The 21,412-nt window shown below is 42.2% G+C and overlaps 1 protein-coding gene and 1 long non-coding RNA gene across 3 annotated transcripts in view; both read left to right on the top strand.

The window, feature by feature from the left end:
- LOC143152913 (protein groucho) overlaps positions 1-16,380 on the top strand; it is a 103,771-nt gene extending 87,391 nt beyond the window's left edge. For both annotated transcript variants that reach the window (XM_076323524.1, XM_076323523.1), the window contains exons 10-12: positions 9,900-10,175; positions 14,233-14,836; positions 15,957-16,380. In XM_076323524.1, the coding sequence (XP_076179639.1) occupies positions 9,900-10,175; positions 14,233-14,836; positions 15,957-16,064 (988 nt within the window). In that variant the 3' untranslated portion in view covers positions 16,065-16,380. The remainder of the gene's footprint in view (positions 1-9,899; positions 10,176-14,232; positions 14,837-15,956) is intronic.
- Positions 16,150-19,110, top strand: LOC143152915 (uncharacterized). Its single transcript, XR_012993672.1, has 3 exons — positions 16,150-16,280; positions 16,930-16,967; positions 17,049-19,110. It is a non-coding gene; the product is annotated as an uncharacterized LOC143152915 (long non-coding RNA).
- Positions 19,111-21,412: the final 2,302 nt, after the last annotated feature.

Here is a 21,412-nt window from a genome sequence, read left to right as displayed (position 1 = left end):
TTCTTTTATCGCGATACGAGTGTCTCCTTGAATTCTTTTAAACGATGCACTCTCTACGCTCCGGAATTTCAAAAACGACGTTATCCGGTCAGTAGCTAATAATTACCAAGATATTCGTAAAAATGATATTTCTAACAGCAAACGATGCCCGCACGATACCATCGATCGTCGAGACGGAAACGCGTAATCGATTAACAAGACTGAGTGACGCACGTGAAGTGTTTCCGTGGTTATTGCATTACCGCGACGATACACGTACCATTCTTCTGCGTTAACAACCGTTTGTTCGCGATAAACCTTTCGTTCTTTGGATTTCGAAATGTTGAGGTGTTCTATAAATATATATATATATTAAAAAAAAGAAAAAAAACCCCCAGTCAAGGCGATCATCGTATCTCGATAAAAGAGCAAGATAGCAAAAAACTGATTACCGCACCGTGTTGTACGTTTCCCTTGAATAGCGCGTGACATTTGTTCGAAACATTTTTCAACCGAGCAACAAACAATGCGTGTAATTTAAGGCGATCGAGCCTCGAGAGTGACTCACCTCCCTACACCACGGAATTGTAAATCTTATCGCGGAGTTTGCAGACGTATTGTACTTGCGTCTCGAAACTAACGAAAAAGTTCGAAGAAACACTGGTACCGATTGTTTCTTTTTTCTCTCTCTCTCTCTCTCTCTCTCTCTCTGTCTTTCTCTCGAGATATCATCGTTCGTTGAAGTGTTACTTCACGATGGACGTCCAAGTGACCTCCATTCTTAACCATACTCTACGATACGACGTATATCAGCAATGGTCTCACGCGTTCGCATAGTTCTCTGTTTATTCGTCACGATATTACGAGCTGCAATGTCTCTTTTTTTTCTTTTTATTTTTTTTTTTAATATATATTGTTACAACTCTTCAAGATCTTGTACTGTTTACGTTACCCGTGAAATGGTTTGATAAAGTTATCGATAACGTTCGCGTCTACTCTCGTCAATTTCGAAGCCTCGAGTATAAATCATCCCGCGGCTCGAAATAACCGATCGGATATAATTCTTCTCGGACAATTCGCGCAAACTTTTGGCAACAGTTGGCTTCTTATCGTCCATTTGATACTCGTAAAGTATACAGTGTCGCAAGAGCGTTTTGTCGGCGAACATCTTCGCTCCGCGACTGTCCGCGATGAAATATTTCATCTCTTAAGAAATCACTCTATTTTACGGTCCGCGTTGCGGAGCTATAAATCAGAGGCAACAACAAACCCGGTGTAGATTCTCTAGTCTATTACGAGCAGATCAAACATCGCGCGCGCCTAAAAACAGAACTTCTTCGGAGACTTAATAATACACAACCGAGTGACTGAATATCGAGGCAACGGGGATTTATTTACGAGTATTGCTGGCCAAATTGTCTAATATCGTACGAAGAGTAATGTTCGTCTCGTGGATGTAAATACGAATCAATTTGCAATAATCGATCGACCGTGTAATTTCCATTGTTTTCCACAATATTCTTCCTGGCTGTAATTTTCATCTCGAAGCTTCGTCACTCTTCGAGACACGGTCGCGAAGCATTTGAAACGATACGAGACGACTGTAATTAAAAAATCGGATGTTTATTTTTTATTATTCGTTTGTAAACGGATCGAAACTCTTTGGATGAAATGTATACACAAAATGGAAAGAAGGGACGTAGAAATTGTACTTAATAGGTCGTACGATAAATTTTGTCGTTATCAAACGATATTATACTGTTATTATACTGGTATTATACTGTTCAATAAGTTTTATCGAACGACAGAACAACAACCTAGTATACTGAATATAAAAAGGAAATGTACATAGACGCGTTATACGAAACGGAATAATAATAATGGATAATCTTACGCAATTTGTTTTTAAAGATATGTAAAGATCGAGAGAAAAAATTTATACAATTGCAGAGTGCTAGAATCGTTAATAACACGATCGATTAGATTCATTAATCCGTACGTAGATTTGAATTTACGTGCAAACCTACTCTAGATTCAAGTACACGTTCTGGTACGTAGAGATTGATTTGCGTATGTATATTTCACGCAATTATTCATGAAATTGAAAATAAAACTATGGTCAGCTATTCTTCTACGTGCGGACAACGTATCCAAGTCGATCGTGTTTAACGTTTCAGAGTAATCGTGATAAAAAATTAACACTGAATACTTTAACTTATGCGCACGAAACCGGAGAAATTTTACGTCGAACCGATCGCGTTATTTTCATTTCTCGCGGATGTGAACGCGATTCGATTTGCAGTATTCGATCGATTACACGATATACATCGTTTTCTGTGATCTTTTTTCAACATTCCGGAAGCTTCAGCTCTTTGAAACACAAACGCGAACCATGTAAAACAATACAGAACGACCAGAACTGAAAAAAAAAAAACAGATCAATCGGATATTTAATTGCGAGATGAAATATCCGCGTTGTTTTAATCCTTTACGGTGAGTTGAAAAATATTTCACCGTGCACCCGAGTTACTAAAAAGAACGAATTTTAAACCATTATTGGAAAAAGTTACGTACAAATCGTACGATATCGTTTCTTGACCATATTTACAATTTCGCAGTTACCCGAAAGGATAATTCAACGCAGTCGAATAGTGGAGAAATAAAAGACGTGTAAAAAATTTGTTGCACCAAGATCTTCAATTTTTTTCCCGCTTGTTCAACGCGGCGTAAGAACAACGTATGAAAATTATTAAAGAAAAAGTATCGCGTTTCGCGTACGGTGCCTCGATCTGCGTTAACTTTGAACTTCCGACAGGAGTCAAGTGTTTTGTAAACACAGAATAGCACACTCCGATAAAACGATTTTATCGTAAACAATGACGCACGATCTATTCGAAACTGTTTATCTTAGCACGGTCAAAAACCGACGTTACTTTCCGGACGATCCAATGTTTAAACGTGTTTGCAATGTTGCACGTTCTCGATGAGCGTTCGAACGTTTTGATGACGTTCGTCGTGACGAAACACGATGCGTGAAATTGTTCACGGCATTAACATTAAACGTACCGGCATTTTTCTATACCTAATCTTACCATAGGGGGTCATTTGACCGCTTATGAAATAAATGTAGATTTTTCGTAAAAGATTCTTTATTTATTAAAGGAAATAATTTGCAACATCGTTTCTGATTTCGTATAAAATGAAACACATATTTTTATCGTTATAAACGAAACAATCGACTAATTACATTTTTTACATAGGATGGGTTTCTCCTTCGTACATTTCCCGCGAACAAATTTTTTACAAATTATGCAAGTTCGTGTTGTTTTATCGCCCGCCCACAATCTTATTTGACATTTTTTCCTGGATTGAGAATTATTATTGGAGCTGCTCGATACTCCTTCTCGTTCATTTTCCTTTTCTTCTTCACAAAATTCGAGGTACTCTGTAACAAGCTCGTCTGCTAATTGTAACAGGAAAGATTGCCTCGATAGCTTCAACCCAGTTGTTTCCTGATAGAGTATCCACGAATTGATTCTAGCCAGATACAAAATATTGAAAAATACCTGTACAGCTCATCTATTGCACTCGATTTGACGCTATACTTTCGCGCCATTTGGTCAACTATATCGACGTCAAATTTGGTTTTATTATAGTAACTGATCGTTTCGGGTGTCTTCTTTCTATTGTTCTTGATTTTTACGGTTTTACGTTTGGTACTCGATATCGCTACTTTTTTTCTTGGTTTTGATTTATAAATCGTTAGCGTACAGTCGTTTGATTTGTATGTCATTGTTGAAAGAAGTTTCGAATTATCTTTCGTTGTTTTTGCAAGTGCGGACAATTCCCTCCTGTTCGCACGCATTGTTCCCACTAACGTTGTCCTTTTCGCCAATAATTTTCCAGCCAAAGATGAAGTCGTAAAAAAATTATCGGTTGTAATATTTCTTCTACAGTTGGTGAAAGGTTCGACTAATTTCATCGCAACAAATTCGCTGAGCGGTATTGACGTCAGTCTGGTTTCATCGCGTCTTAAGTATGAATTTAGAACTAAGGTTCCAGTTGGAAAACTGCTAAAAAATACGTAAACTTCGTACGGGGTCAAATGACACCCCGTGGTACGTAAGGTAGGTGAAGAATTTTTGTCGGTAAAAAATAAGCTACGAGAAAAACGGAAAGTGGGAAATTGAATAATCGGATGATATAAGAATTTACAGAAAGTCAAATGACCGACAGAAATTACAATAAATGTACGAATTTAAAGTAAATTTTCAAAAGGGGTCATTTGACCCCGCTTGGTACGTTTAGTGTTAACACAAGATCCCTCGGACGTGTTGTTTTTTTACAAAGACCGGCGTAGTGATCGACTGAACCTGTGGTTTCTTCGTGGGAGTGAGCAACTTAACGGTGTTGCTTTGGTGGAAGAGAGCCTGTTAATTTTGCCCTTTTGAGCATAGTCACGGGATTCTTGGAAATTAGCTGGCAGTGACTAACGGTTAAAGTGACCCGTGGTCCGGCGTCGAAGACTTGTTAGCGCTAGGATCTTACCAGCCCCCTCGAATGCTTAACCCATTTGGGTGTAGAATTCTCTTTCCAAGATGGTTCCCGAGATACCGATTTCAAACCTTAGGATCGTTGATCGCTACGAGTTCGATCGTTTTTGTCGAGAATACTTTGCCAAAGAACAAAAAAAACGGTGAATAATTATCACATTTCAAAGTTTATTCCCATTTGAGACGATCGTTTACGATGGAAATTTAGTAGGTGTAAGTTGAACGAGGATCGACTTTGTATCACGAAGTTCAGAGTTAACGTTTCAAATCTGTAGAATCTTAACTGTCAAGAATGCCAACCATTTTACATTTTCCATCCCTTCTATCGATTACGTTACGTCGATAGAATTGTGTATCAAAAATATACAAAACTATTTGATGCGTTATAAAATATCATAGAGAAACAATAAACACTTTTTGTACTTTTTCCATCCCTTCTACCGATTACGTTACGTCGATAGAATCGTGTATCAAAAATATACAAGACTATTTGATTCGTTATAAAATATCATAAAGAAACAATAAACACTTTTTGTACTTTTTCCATCCCTTCTACTGATTACGTTACGTCGATAGAATCGTGTATCAAAAATATACAAGACTATTTTATTCCTTGTAAAATATCATAGAGAAACAATGAACACGTATGGAACGTTGCAGTCTTTTTCTACCATTATCGTGGAACATTGGTGGCTTATTATGGGACACTGGATGGGTTAATTTTAATTACCAAAAAAGGTATACTCGTTGGAAGGAACGTAGCAAGGTACACGTAATGGTGCCTCGACAATTTGTTGCGGTTTCCGCCTCGTTAGCTGTCGCATAGTTATCCTCACCACTTCCTAGAACCGCTTACACGAATCGAGCCTCCAAGTTATCTACGATTTGCCATCGACGATAACTCAACTCTCGATACTTGAATAGTATTGTTTTATTTCACTCGTTTACTTACTTTTTCACAATTGTTGGAACACCTACCTCGATAACTGTACGCACAGACTGTCCTTGATACATCTAAACCTTGAAACCTACACTGCGGTGAATTATTACATTTTATCGCAAAGATTCTTCTCCAAAGAGAAATTCTAAGATTGGAAAAATAAATAAAAATATAATTAGGAATATAGAGAACACGCACGCAGAAATTTGTATACGTATCGCGTAAAGTTAACGCTGATTTGCAAAGTAAACACAAACGTATAATTATTGCGTAAAATAAGTTACGCGACGCGATATTATTTACCGGTAAATATGGTCGTTATTGCTCAAATTAAATATTACCTTTTTTTTTTCCAGTAAAAAATTCAAAACCTACGATTAATATTTGTCCAGCACTCTTGACACTTTCATCGCTTCCAAAACGAGGTTTAAAAAATGAGTTCTCGATACGAAAGTAAATCGATCGTTTTAACGGGATTTTCCCTTTTTATTGCGCGAATAATGTCGATAAAGTGTACACGAGTAAATATTTAGCGACAGTTTAAACGAGACGTACAATAAATTATTCTTTTTATCATAATAAAAGAAATACGTATCATGTATCATCGGTGACACATCGTGAAGCTTAGAATCAATATTTTTAATCCGTAAAATTTTAACCCCCAAGAGTGCCATCGTTTTCATCGTGTTTATACATTTTCCATTCTTTCCACCGATTACATTATAAACAAAATACTAAAATTATGTATCACCGACGATGCACTATAAAATGTAAAATTGACTTATTATATACCTAGAAACAGAAAATACTAATACCTATATATAATATCTATAATAAATATTATATACCTAGAAACCATCCCTGAAATCTTGACACACGAGCTCACGATCCTTCTCACCCCTAACTATGTTTTATTCCTTCATTTCATTCCATCGATTGCATCACAACAAAATACCAAAATTATGTATCATTTTCATCCTCTCCACCGTTTACATTATAAACAAAATACTAAAATTACTTGTCACCGACGATGCACTATAAAGTGTCGAATTAACGTATATTATACTGTCCAAAATATATTCAGAAACCATTCTTGAATCTTGACACTCAAACCCACGATCCTTCTCACCCCTAACTATTTTTTCTTCCTTAATTTCATTCCATCGATTGCATCACAACAAAATACCAAAATTATATACCATTTTCACCCCCTATATTTTCCACCCTCTCCACCGATTACATCACAACAAAATACCAAAATTACGTATGCACATCTAAAGTGTAGAACAAACGTATTCCACTGTCCAGAATATACCCAAAAACCATCCCCTGAAATCTTGACTCTCAAACCCGCGATCCTTCTCACCCCCAATTATTTTTTCTTCCTTAATTTCATTCCATCGACTGCATCACAACAAAATACCAAAATTTTGTACCATTTTCACCCCCTATATTTTCCACCCTCTCCACCGATTACATCACAACAAAATACCAAAATTACATATGCACATCTAAAGTGTAGAACCAACGTATTCCACTGTCCATAGAATATACCCAGAAACCATTCCCCGAAATCTTGACACTCAAACCCACGATCCTTCTCACCCCCCAACCATTATCCATCCGTCCCTCCATCCGACTACGTTCTTTCAATTCGAGTCTCGATTCCCAGGGTTTCAATGAAAACCGTAGATCACGCGTAATTATTAAGGTTTACCTTGTCCTTCGGTATCTACCGGGTTTGGCGAGTTCCGAGGCTCGAAGCCAGTTCTCCAAACAAATCCAAATTGAACGAAGGCTAAGTAACTACCGGCTGTTTGCGTTCGCGTGGATCAAAAACGCCTCGGTGGTACGCCGTCGCAGTCCCAAGATAAGATAATTCGATTGCGCGCCGTTTAATATTTAACGTAGGATATCGAAAGGAAATATTTAGCGCGTTTCTTCGTAGCCGTGGTAACAATTTTTTTTTCTTCTTTTTTTTTATTCCCTTTTCTCGCGCGACGAATCGACTCGATATGTATATATATATATATATACACACGCAGGAAGCGTGGAAAATTTCCAGTCGACGAGATCGCGGAACGAGAACGCGTCGTCGCGTCGCGGATTTCGGTATTATTATTATTATTATTATTTTTTTTCCTGCGCAGCAAAAGGTGCACCGCGTCGATTCTCCGTAAATATCGAATAATAAACGCGCAGCACTTGGTATTTTTGCGCAAGATCGGACCGTCCGATATCGGGGGCCCTGGTATACGTGTAGATATATATAAATATATATATATATATACACATAGCGCGGTTTTTGTTAACGTTGTTTGACGTTCGTCTGCTCGGAGGCGGGGCTCGTTATCTGCGATTTTGTTTGCTATGAAAATTCAACGATCCCGTTGTTTATTGTAGCTGGGGAACGGTTAAAATACGACGTGTTATCGATATATTTACTTTAGAACAAATGTCTGTGCAGCGGAGATTAATGTTCAAGATAAAAACCGATAGGACATGAAACGTTGCATACAGTGGAAGTAAAAAGCTTTTTTGCCGGTTCCACGCTAATGTACGCGATAACGCGCGATTCCGGGAAACGCGTAGATAGACGAGCATAGAAGCGAACGCGATATTCAGATCGGCCCTCGGCGTTCTTACGTATTATTATTTACACGTAAACGTATTGTTGTTCGTTCGGGTTGCGTACCGGGAGCCGTGGTTAAAATGTTAAACGAGCCACGTGGCCACGAAACCAGCGTTAGCACATTTTGCGTAACGTCTTACGAACACCTCGTTGAATGTGAAAGGTGACTCGTGGAAAAGGTTAGTTTTTTTTTTATGAAATTGATAGAGATACGGATGTAATTTTTTCTTTTGAATTGAACAACGAGATTGATGTTTTACCGTGCAGGAAATTTCGTTTCGAGGGAACGACTGGGGTGATTTTCTCGAAGATGCAAAGTTTTCGTTTGGATAGTTCGTATCGAATTGAGGAATATTATTACTATTTTTTTTTTTTTTTTTGGGGTTATAGAATTACGAGGATACGAACCCGAGCTATTTACCTGTGCATCGATTTCTACATGAAAGTTATCAAATACTTGGTTGTTGGATAAGTTTTGTCGCTTTTTTCCCATTGTAAAATGAATACTGTGACACTTCAACTTTGAACGATTGTATATGTATTTAGATGAAACTTTACATATGTTCGTTAAACAGTAGTACTATTATTATTATTTTATTATATTAGTACTACTATTATTATTATTTTTTGGAAAAATGAAACAATGAACTTGATAACTCCATTTCTTATGGAACCTATTAATTCGGTAGAGTATTTGCAAAGAAGATAATAAGTGTTTAGAGGTCTATGGATATCATTGTTAACGTTTACCAAAATTCTCCGAAACACAGTTTTTCTCTATAACTCTTTAACTGTGCCTAATAAAAAAGAACGATTGAACTAAATCTTACTCAATTTAATAAAAATCATCCAAATAATGAAAAATTTTCCGTTTAAGAGAATGTCACCCCCCGAAAATTCGTCGTGCACACCGAAAAATGAATCCTCCTCCTGATTCGTTTAATCACATACAAAAAAAAAAAAACAAGAAATATGAAGAATTCCTTAGAAAACAGTTGTACAACTTGACTCTGATCACCTTGTGTAAGAACTCGTCTCCGTTCACGCGAACGTTGTAGATTCGCGCACTCCGAAAAATTCATATCGGTAGAGCAAACACTTTGAACAAACTTTGCATTCGGATCAGAGCAGCGGTGGAACCCGGGTCGCTTTAACGTTAACGTCCAGACTATTTTCGATCCGAACGTAAGAACTCCGCGAGCTTGAACGGTGATTCCCGAAACGAGAAGAAAAGTTTCAACCAGCAAGGTACGCACGGGTCCGTCTGCGTTTGTTATCGTAAATCACTCGAGTAACGAAACACGCGCAATTAACCGCATTAGCGTGCAAGCAACGATCTTCACGAGCGAACGTCTCGCGAAGAACCAGAGGTTTCACATGTTTCGTTTCTTCGACTATCCGCGACGTTTTATCGCGATGGTATGCGTGTGGCACTTGGCGTGGTTTACTCGCGGATATACACGGTACAACGACTGCAAACAGTTTTCTATATTTGTAATTATCTCTGTGTAAAAAAAAAAAAAAAAAGAAAGCCAGAGAATACGCACCGTCACACCGAACTACGAATCGGGCGACTCGAACAACCGTCCGTGAAAATAAACGGTTCGAAACAACGTAAAAAATGTCCTACGTAGGTACACCGGTGTCCCCGTTCCCTCCCCACCCCTATTAACTTATCTAGTTTCGCTAAACGCGCACGATGTCTAGATCGGTAATCGGCTGTACGGGACAGCACGGCTATCGTTGGTAAACACGCCTGTTCACCGCACGAGTCGCATTTTTCTCGATGTTCCAGTGCGTACAGCTTCCACGTGTCGAGCGAGGGCCAGATGCAGCCGGTGCCCTTCCCACCGGATGCGCTGATCGGACAAGGGATACCGCGTCATGCGAGGCAAATTAATACCCTCAGTCACGGGGAGGTCGTGTGCGCCGTCACGATCTCGAATCCGACCAAGTATGTGTACACCGGCGGCAAGGGATGCGTCAAGGTCTGGGACATAGGACAGGGCGGTACAGGAAGCACCAAGTCGGTATCGCAGCTCGACTGTCTGCAGCCTGATAACTACATCAGGTCAGTGGTTCTCTTGTTACATCCGAGCCATTCTCGGTAAATCCGAGATTTACGCAAATTTACATTTTCTTTTCTTTTCTTTTACGTCTTTCGGTGTGAATTTTGAGAAAATTTTCTACCGTTACGCTTCTCAACACTAATTTTTTAATTTTTGGAGAAAGTTTGTACCGTTGCTTCCTTGTGGTAAATTCTATGGATTTTACGCGAATTTGAATTTGAATTTTTTGTCAGACGGAATTTTGAAAAGTTTTTCCTTGTTTTTAACACTCATTTTTAGAGAAATTCTGTTCTGTTGCGTTCTTGTAGTAAATTGTATGGATGTTACGCGAATTTGTATTTGGAATTTTTGTCAGATTGGATTTTGAGAATTTTTGCCTCGTTTTGAATACTAATTTTTAGAGAAATTCTGTTCTGTTGCGTTCTTGTGGTAAATTCTATGGATTTTATGCGAATTTGTATTTGAAATTTTTGTCAGAGTGGATTTTGAGAATTTTTGCCTCGTTTTGAATACTAATTTTTAGAGAAATTCTGTTCTGTTGCATTCTCGTGGTAAATTCTATAGATTTTAAGCAAATTTGTATTTGAAATTTTTGTCAGAGTGGATTTTGAGAATTTTTGCCTCGTTTCAAACACTAATTTTTAGAGAAACTCTGTTCTGTTGCATCCTCGTGGCAAAAACTATGGATTTTCATTTATTGCCAGAGGGAATTTCGAGGAAATTTTGCCTCGTTTCGAACATTAATTTTTAAACGAATATTGTTCTCTTGCGTCCTCGTGGCGAAAGCTATGTATTTTACGCGAACTTTGATTTTCATTTTTTGCCAGAGTAAATTTTTCTTCGTTATGCTTTCGAACGTTAACTTTTCGAAAATTTTATCTTGCTGTATTTTTGAATAACAATTTTGAGAAAGTTTGACTCGTCAAAATACAAGTTTTCGACCGATCGAAATTGCTCACCAAATAGACATCGGTGGTACGGTGTACTCGTAAGCGGGGTGATCGACGCACGATCACTTTCTTCACACAAACTTTCTTCCCAATGAAGAAAAACTTTCGCAAATAGTTTTCTCACGACCTCCATTTCCTATAAACGCTTTAAGAAGACCAAATTTCAGATCACCCGTGTTAAAATACAACAACAATTCGACTCGTCAAAACACAAGTATTCCACCGATCGAAATCGCTCACCAAATAGACATCGGTGCTACGGTGTACTCGTAAGCGGGGTGATCGAAGCGTTGAATAAAAATTTTCGCGAAAAATCTTCTCCCCACCTCCCCTCCACAGTGGAAATGATTCAATTCGAAGAGATTTGCGCCATAGGCCCCGGTGGCTTCCGTTGTGCCTCCGGTTTAACCGGTTAGTGAATTCGTCGTAAAAATGATAGCTGCCCCCGTTGTATCCGGGGCGAAGAGGTGGTGGCAGTGGTAGTAGGGGGGGAATCAATGAAATTTCTACGATCGTTTACAGGTGTTAAAATTCATAGAGTCAAATACCCACCCCCGACGTAGCGCGGCCGTTTGGACGATATCGGGGAACGTTTTCCAGCATCGCCATCGCCCACCCAACTCGTACAAAAATGAATCGAATTTTCAATCGCCACCACGGGGGTGGTCCGCGCGCCTCGTGAATATCGCGTTCAAACAGATGTGTACATCACAAAGAGTCGCGCGTGGTTACAACAAGTTAGCAATTGATATACCCCGTGTACCCCGATTCTTTCGATCGTATATATACGTACGTGTACGCGAGGATGCAATTGGGTGCAACGTTTTCGTTGCACAATAAGCGACACCCCCATAGGTTGTATGCACCTCCCTCTCCTCTCCTCTCCTCTTCTCTCCTCTCTTCCCCCTCCACGTAAAAAAAATTCCTCGCGATATCGTTTCGAGAGCGGAGAAAGGGTTAAACGATTACCAGCTTGGAAAAGCTTTTCGCTCGTACACGCGGTACGTGTATACGTACGCGCGTGTGTCCACGCGCGCGGAAACATCGCGAAATTCGGTATTCCGCGCGCGGAACGCTGAAAAATCACATCGTGCCCCGTCGGGTGATAGAATAAACGCGACGTTCGGCATTTTTACGATGCATTTGCGCGCCGGGGCACGTTTTCGACGTTGAAAACGGGACCGGGAGGGGGAGAGAGGGGGGTGGAATAATATCGCGCCGGTGTATGACTGTTAATGTCCGGCCCGATACGCCCGTGCGGTAATTGAACCCGTGGCGCGTTTTTTTTCTTTTCGAAACGCGGATGTTGCAACTCGATATCAGGGTCTCTCTCTCTCTCTCTCTCTGTGTATGTGTATGTGTACGTGTGTCTCTGTCTCTGCGCGTACACGCGCGCCAAATTTAATACATTTCGCGCCGGTAATGCACGCGCGTAGCGAGCCCCCCACCCCGCCACCTCTTGCCCCCCCACATTAAAAGGTACTTTACGATCCATCGGTCGCAGTTTGCTAATCATGGGCCCCGTGCGCACTCGACTGATTTCGACACGCCCCGACGCGCAAAAATGATTACCACTTTTAGAGATTCTGCGAAACCGAGCGCGATACATAGGGGGCAATGACGAGGAGGAAGGGTGGCGGTGGCGGTGTGCGTAGGGGGTGAGGGGGGTCCGGTGGTCGCCATTTGCGACGCGTCGGTGTGTACGGTGATCATCGACCCCCTCGCCAACCCCCCACCCCCAACGAGCGCGAGTCACGGACACCGTTTTATATTTTCGACGAGGAACACAACGGCGTCGGTACCACTTTAACGGCTGTTTCGTTGATAAACGAAAATTAATGGTTAAATGTACGATAACGTGAAAACCCCGTTAACAGCGAGGGAGAGAGGGCGAGGAGGGCGCAGAACCGCAGAAAATCGCGGAATCGTTTTAACCCTTGAGTAGGCGCAACGTGGGGGATGATGATACGTGGGGGCTCTATCGACCCCCCGCAGGAATGCATTATGCGGTACTGGGCGGTGGACACGGATTGGCTGCTTTTTTAATTGAATTTGGAAAAGGGGAATTGTCGTGTGAAAGGAGGTATATGGGTGAATGGAACCACAAAGGGATACTTACGTTACGAATACGAGCGTAAATGATTAATGATTGTTTAATGATTGTAACGATTCCGAGTAATTGGGTTTAGTTCTTTGGATTGGTTTCTCAGTTTTGTTATTAGATAGTAATTGATCCCAGACTAGAGAGTCTCGCGTTATCCGGGTATTCTTGTGTCGAGAAACTTAATCCGATTTCATCGATAGGCTGAAGAAGACGCGCAAATACAATAAACGACCAGGTTTATAATCTCACTTCGGAAAGATTAAGGCTATTCCTCTATGTTGCGAGTTTCTGTTACTGAATAATCGATGTTGGTCAGTCGAGTCTCTTAATGTCTAAAAAACTAGCATACCATAAGTCTTGCCCCCCTATCGTGTGTTCGACAGGTTAGTTCCTAGTTTGGAATAGTTAAAAAATAATTCGTTTAACTTTTTCATATTCGTCGGTACTATTACCAAAATTACTTCTATTCCACCTACAACAATAATCTCTATCAGCCCCCCGAGTCCCCTATTATCTAAGAAACTTTCATACCCAAAATTTTGGCCCCCCATCAATACGTTCGTAGTGTAGAATGGGTAAAAAAATAATTCTTTTGCATATCTGTCAGCACTATCATCAACATTGCTTCTATTTCACCTACAACAGTAACTAATCTCAAGTCCCCTGATCCCCTACTATCCAAAAACCTTCATACCCAAAGTCTTGGCCCCCCATCAATACCTTCTTACATTCAAACGTTTAAAAAAACTAATTCCCTTATCTTTCTCATATCCACCAGCACTATCACCTAACATTACTTCCATTCCAGCTGCAACAATAACCCCTATCAGCCCCCGAGTCCCCTACTATCCAAGAAACTTTCATACCAAAGATCTCACCCCCCACTGTATTAATACGAATCGTGGATGGGTTGGTCCGTATCCGATTACGCTTCTATCCTCTCCGAGAAATAAAAATGGGAACGAACAACCGTACACAATAGAGTTTTTGACGCGATATGTCCAGGTCGGTGAAACTGCTACCGGACGGTAGGACGCTGATAGTCGGAGGTGAGGCCAGCCGCTTGAGTATCTGGGATCTGGCGAGCCCAACGCCGAGGATCAAGGCCGAATTAATCTCTTCCGCCCCCGCCTGTTACGCTCTGGCCATCTCGCCGGACTCGAAGGTCTGCTTCAGTTGCTGCAGCGACGGGAACATCGCCGTCTGGGATCTCCAGAATCAGACGTTGGTCAGACAGTTCCAAGGTCACACGGACGGTGCCTCCTGCATCGACATCTCCGCGGACGGTTCGAAGCTGTGGACCGGTGGTCTGGACAACACGGTGCGCTCGTGGGATCTTCGGGAGGGTAGGCAGCTACAGCAACACGACTTCACATCCCAGATATTCTCGTTGGGCTATTGTCCCACGGGGGAGTGGCTCGCCGTGGGCATGGAGAACTCGAACGTCGAGGTACTCCACGCCACCAAACCGGACAAGTATCAGCTACACTTGCACGAATCGTGCGTACTGTCACTGAGATTCGCGTCCTGCGGCAAATGGTTCGTCTCCACCGGCAAGGACAATCTGCTGAACGCATGGCGCACGCCTTACGGTGCCTCGATATTCCAGGTGAGGATTCACGATACACGCGTACTCGCGATACGTACTCACGCGTGCTGGAAAGATCACACCTGGCCCGAAGAATCGCGAATCGAACGTTTAAGATGGTTCTTGAAGGCCTACGAAGGCACCAAGTGATCCTCGCCGATTGCAATGAAATTCGACAGAGCGATAGATCCGTGTTTATAATAAGTGTAACTGTAATTTTAGATGTACCTAAATTTTACCTAATTTTCTGTGTTTGCTATTGAGTCGCAATTAACGTTGGTCGAGACGCTTTGTTATCCGAGTATACTTGACTAAGTGATTTTTCAAAACTTTACATTTATTTTTTCATAATCGACTAGTCGTCTACGGTTATAATTCCGGTTACGATTGTTGTATACGTGGATCTGTAAGTTTGCCAATTTTCGTTGAAATCGGTGAAAGTTGGCACTTACATCCCCTCTCTTAGTCGTGTCGTCAAGTAGGCGGGGCGAACGAGGAACGCCTCCTGCCACGCCACGCCCCATTCGTCTTCTTTCCAGCACCGAATACAGTACATTTCGAAATTCGCGCCAGCGTATATAGAAATTGATTTAAATATGAATACCGATACGTAAATTTATTAATTAATAACCAGTAATAATCGAAAAATTATACTTTCCATTATTTACCGTACACTTGCTCCGATGTTAAGACTAATGCGAATTAAAGACTGAAAAATATTTGGAGTTGTCGATACGCGCTCGCGAAAATTTTTTTGAAAAAATCGAATATAAAAAATATTTTTTTCTATTTTAAATTTCACGGTAAAATTCAAATTACCGACTCTTTCGTCTAAGCTGTATTTCCCCATGGCTGATCGCGTCGAGAAAAACTTAAATTCGTCGTGAATTGTCGCGCTCGAGAAATCTTTTTGCACGTTTTGTACAAAAGTGTTTGGCACCGGTTAAAATTGCTTCAAGGACTTCGAAAATTCTACGATACACGGGGCAAATTTTGAGAATCGTTTCATCGAACGGTATCGAGTATAAAAATTCGACATGAAAGTACGAAAAAGAAAAAAATCGAAGAGGTCGTCGCGCGTTCCATCGGAAATCGTACGCGAGCGAATCTTCACGCAAACCGTGTCTTGTGTTGCTTCCAGTCGAAGGAGTCGTCGTCGGTGCTGAGCTGCGATATATCTGCGGACGACAGGTACATTGTTACCGGGTCTGGTGACAAGAAGGCGACCGTCTACGAGGTCATGTACTGAACGAAACCGCAACGGAACACCGAAATCATTCTCGAATGTGAACTCTTCTCAACGTGGGTGTACATAGTTCTTATACGACATTGTGAGAGACGTTTTGTTGCCGTTGTTCTTGTTATTGTTGTTGTTGTTACACTTGGCGAAGAAAATGGACCCTCGCGGGAACGAGCCGAACGAACCGGGACGACCGTGGGATAGAATCATCGATCTAGAAAAATGGTAATTAAACGTTGATGCTCGAATAATCGTTCGTTCTGGGGATTGGGTTAATTCGACGAAAGGGAAGGTGGTGAAACGAGAGAAAAAAGAAAAAAGGAGAGAGAGGAAAAAAAATGAAAGAAAGGAAGAAAGAAAAATGTCGAGTATCGACGACAATGAAAATTGTAGTTTTTCATTCCCGTTCGAATCGACGTATTATCCGGATCGATAGACTTTTTGTCCGAGCGATCATTTTTTATCAAAGAGAGTCTTGAATTAAGTTCGTTCCGCTCGTTGCGCGTAATCGCCTTTGGCGGCGAGACCGCGCATTAATTAGAATAAACGCTGGCATTCGTATCGCGTTTCCCTCTGTACATTTTGTATATACGTATACATATTATATATATTATATATCAGTCTTTAAGTATACCGTCATATTTTTCTACGTCCCCTAAAAGTGAGACGGAAAGCGAAGATTAATAAAGGAAAAACTGAATCGTGTAAATATTGTCAGGCTTAGAGAATATAACAGAAATCGAGACGAGAGACGATTAAATAAAAAGTGATACTCGAGACTAAAACACGGTTGTCGATTTATTGCAGCGTCCACTCCAATATGTCTAAAAACTAACCGTAATGGATAATTCGAACAATATTATTCTTTTGTTAGGAGCAAACAGTATATCCACCGTGGACTCGTCGTCGAAGGTAAGAGAACCGGCTACATAACATCGACAAGTAAGTAAACAATCGTGCGGGAACGAGCTAACTCCATTTTAAATATTACAGACAATTTATACGCGTGGCGTGACTTTTTGGTAAACAATTACGTCCGAGCGTGCATTCCGGTTCGCGTTAACATTATCCATCAATAATCTTCGCGCGTTTCGTGCAAAAAGCGTAATTCTTATTTATTATTTAATCACCGTGCGGTATCGTTCGTCTTAACAACGAGGTTCGAGAACAGCTTTCTAAACACCTCTCCTTTCCCCCGCCCCGGCGTGCACGCTTTCTTCAAATTCGCATAATAAATTCACCAGTACCGACAATAACAATTTCGCTAAATTATTCACCGATCCGTTAAATACGATCAAGGAAGCGTAAAAAATTCAACGTTCGTTAATATCGCCCATTCGCTAATAAATCGGGCAATAAATCGATAAAATATTTCTCAACGCTTCTCACCAACTCGGTGCATTCGTTGGTCTCGCGATTAGTGAACGATTACAACGAAAGTGATCGGTAAGAGGAACGGTCACTGTTTCGTCTCGCACGGTTGAAAAAGAAAAAAACAAAAAAAAAACCCCCGTTAACGTTATCTCGTCAACGTTCGCAACGTAAAAACCGTTGAACGCGCGGAGCGATCGCCGCGCCCGTCACCGAAACTATAAAACAAGGGCGTCACCTCGCGTTCACGGTGCTGCTGGTGCTGCTGGTGCTGTTGCGGGTATCCCCCCATAAACGTGTCAGCGGCCGAACGCGACAGAGTTCGTGCGCGTCGGAGGGAAAAAGACGCGACGTCAACAATATTTAGTCGCAACGCCGCACCGCGCGCCACTGGCGAACGGCGGGGGTTTAGGGGAGGGGGAGATCGTGTCGCGAAAATCACGACATCGCTCGGTCGATGGTTGGAAAAAAAAGAAGGAAAAAAAAACATACACACACACCACCGAGTATATACGCGTCCCTGGTGCGCGATCACCGCGGGGAAACAAATTGCGGCGAACGCGACGTCGTGTCGAGCAAACGTCGCGTCGTCGGCTACCCTCCTCTCTCCCCTCCGAAATACGACGCGCGAAAATTGAGAAAAAGGGACGCCGCGAGTCGGTCGAGGTCGCGCGTCGCGACGCCGCCGCGTGCCTGGTGTCCACTGAAGCGTTCCGCTCTCGAGAGAAAGAGAGAGAGAGAGAGAGGGACGACGATGCTTCTCGAGAGCGAGATTCTCTAGTGGACACAGCGTTGGGATTTTAAGGGTTCTTTCGAAGGAACACTCGGGGGAGTTGGGGGTAACGGGAGTGTAGAGGCAACCAGCGTGGAGGATCCTCCCCGGTTGACGGTTCGAAAGAGTTCTATCCCGGATGGTGACTTTCGATGGATAATAACGCTGAGTCGGTCGAGAGTTTCGGTTGTGGAGATTTGCTATCGAGGATAGAGTGGTCTCTCGCGCGGGCAATACACAGAGAGAGAGATGAGACGATAGGATAGAGGCTCTGTGACCGAAGAAGAAAGTGTAGACTCGATAGAGATTCTTTTGGTAAACGTTAGGTGTCCAAGTGAGTGACTTTGCTCTAGAGGGTCTAGAGGAAGAGCTCTTTTTAGGGGTTATCGGTGTTTGGGTACTCTGGAGAGTATTAGTTTTAATTGCTGCGTTCAGTAGAGAGCCTTACTCTCAATGTTCAGCAAAGAGAGTAGTAACTGTACTTTTACAGTGACCCTTACTATTGACAGTGACTCTCTAGAGTAAACAGTTGACGCCTATGCATTATTACGTATAGAGAGACGTCGTCGAGAATAAGACTTTCGATAGAAATTATTCCCAATGCTCGTGTTCACTAGAGATCCTCACTCTCGGTGCCTATAGCCACTAGAGGCACTTACTCGTACCAGTGCCTCCGAGAACATAACTCTAGTAGACCTATTTCATAGAGGTCACTGCCTGTGTTCATTGGTAGGCTTATTTTCAATATCCGTGTTCATCAGAGAGCCTTGCTTTCAATGCCTGTGTTCGCTAGAGAGCCTTAACCTTAATTTCTATGTTCACTGGACAGATATGCTCTATCGAGAGGTCCGCAGAACCAAACATTATTTATCGAGCATCATTATCGAGAGTAAAACTTCTCTAGAGGCTACTCTCGACGTCTGTGTTCTCCAGAATGAATTAAATCTCTCTGTAACCTTATTCGTAATTTCTGTACGTACATCCACATACATCCACTGGAAAGCCTTACTCTCGATCCTACTCTGAAAGTCTGCTCTCTATCCGCTAGAGATCCTCGCTCTCCAGCGAGAGAGAGAATAAAAACTCTAGCGAACGAACACCAGCGGTAATTACCCAGTGCCATCCAGAATGGATCTCGTAATATAAACGAACGATAAACCCTTAACGGATTCACCGTGACTCTTCAAGAGTGAAACTCCGCGTTGGACACCACTGGACATTAAAATCGCACGGCGGGGTCTCGTGCGAATCGCGCCACCCGGTACGTAATTAGCGATGCAATCCACGCTCGCGGAGCGCATATTCAATGGAAGGTTCATCGGAGTAATGTTATTATAATAGTGGCACGTTTTGCATATGTGACTGGGTAGCCGCCACGGAGTAGGGGCGGAGTGGGGGTAGAGAGGGGACGAGTGGACCGCCGCGTGGGAGTAGGAGCGAGAGAAGGAGTGGGGGGAGGACGCGCGAGCGACAAGGGAAGACGGACCGTTGGTTGGTGGACGCGAAGCGGGCTAGGGGAGAGGGGAGGGAAGGGGAGGGGACGGGGGACAATTTTACACGGGCTTTGCCGCACGCCGGGCGTATTTGCATGGTAATGATATGCGACGCGGCAGGACCGATGGAACACACGGGGTGGTGGTAAAAGGGGACGAGGAAATTGGTGGAGTGGTAGGGTGAACACACGGGGTGGGTGGGGGGTTGGCAGGAACGCCGATGGTATTTCGTGCACAAGTTTTGAATGTCGCGGCTAAATGCATCGGTTATTACGGTTAATTCAGTCGACGGGGAAGCGAGCAGCCGGTCGCGGCTTTATTTATCTCCGTGCATTCGTTTTCAGCCGTTTCTGTTAGGTCGTGTTTACAACGCGCGCGCACACGGCAAGGTTTTCGGCGCGCGCGAGCGCGCTCACGCGTTCCACGGGTGGAGGAAAATTCTTATCCGGAGAAAAATTTTCGAACGCCACGAATCCGGGGACAACGAACTCTCCGTTTTTTGGGGAACAATGGAAACGATAAAAATAAATATTCGAGTTACGGAATTTTTAAACAGTAGTAATAATTTCCTTGTTTAATTATACGCAAAAAGGAAAGTACACTACTATTGAGCTCGACTTGTAACATTATAGAGAAAGAGAGAAAGAGAGAAGAAAAAAGTAGAAAAGTAGGGATAGTAATAAGAAATTGAAAAATGGGAAGAGAAAGTGAATCGGTTGAAATAACGCGTGATCGTTCAGGATGGAATTTTTAATCCCCGAATGTGACCTCGAGCGGTCAATTGATTTTGCTCGGACCGTAACGGTCTAAACGTATACACGTGCATAGAAATCACCGTTAGGCCCTTGACATCCAACAGTCAAGCGCGCTGACAGTCAAGTGCGCCACTATTTTCACACCTCGCTGCTTTCACGAGTCCGCTGTATCAGGTATCCTCGCTGTACACGGTGAAACCGGGGCCATCGGGTCAATGGCAGTCAATGCCAATTAACGCGTCAAGAAACGGATAAAAGCGACGAGACACGGTGAAGATGCGCCGTATAACTGGGCGTACCGCACCGTGGTGGGGGGAAGTGACCCTGACCGGCCAAAGAATAGCGCCGTAACTTCGAATTACGCGCGCGCTAACGGTACATACGCTCTTGTGCGTCAGAGACGGGGAAAATGATTCATATCGAAATGTGGTATATTTCAGTTTGAAACTATGTCCACAAAATTTAGCTACGCTGTAAAATACAGTTTCCTGAACAATACGAATTTTTCAAATACAATCCATTGTACACGTTAGGGGCCTATTGTTAGATTACAAATAGCGAGTGTTTCGTAAAATATTATTACATTACACCTACAGTCAACATCTAAACATTCTTCAACTATATTATTTCTTAACTATAAACCCCTCTGAAGAGAAGAAAATGTTCCTAAAAACACATGCCCTGTTTAATCTTGGGCCTGGGTCAACTGTTCCAATATTTAACCAAACTCTTCTTACACGAAGCTTCATCGGCTCCTAAACCATTCTACATTATACATAACAAATTAACACCTAAAACTGTGTCGATTATATTAATCGTGGACTCCTCGAAAGAACTTCTCGACCTTGTTCTCAACTTGCAGCCATCTCGACACATCGTCCAACAGTGATCCAAGTGTAACTAACCAAAAATTTGACGAGACTGGTTTACAAGAATGGTTCATCGATTCCTGAAATAGATCCACGG

The sequence above is a fragment of the Ptiloglossa arizonensis genome, chromosome 11, assembly GCF_051014685.1.
Source record: "Ptiloglossa arizonensis isolate GNS036 chromosome 11, iyPtiAriz1_principal, whole genome shotgun sequence".
Classification (NCBI taxonomy): domain Eukaryota; kingdom Metazoa; phylum Arthropoda; class Insecta; order Hymenoptera; family Colletidae; genus Ptiloglossa; species Ptiloglossa arizonensis.
The sequence above is the reverse complement of the archived record's forward strand: the minus strand, read 5'-3'. Positions and strand labels throughout refer to the sequence as shown.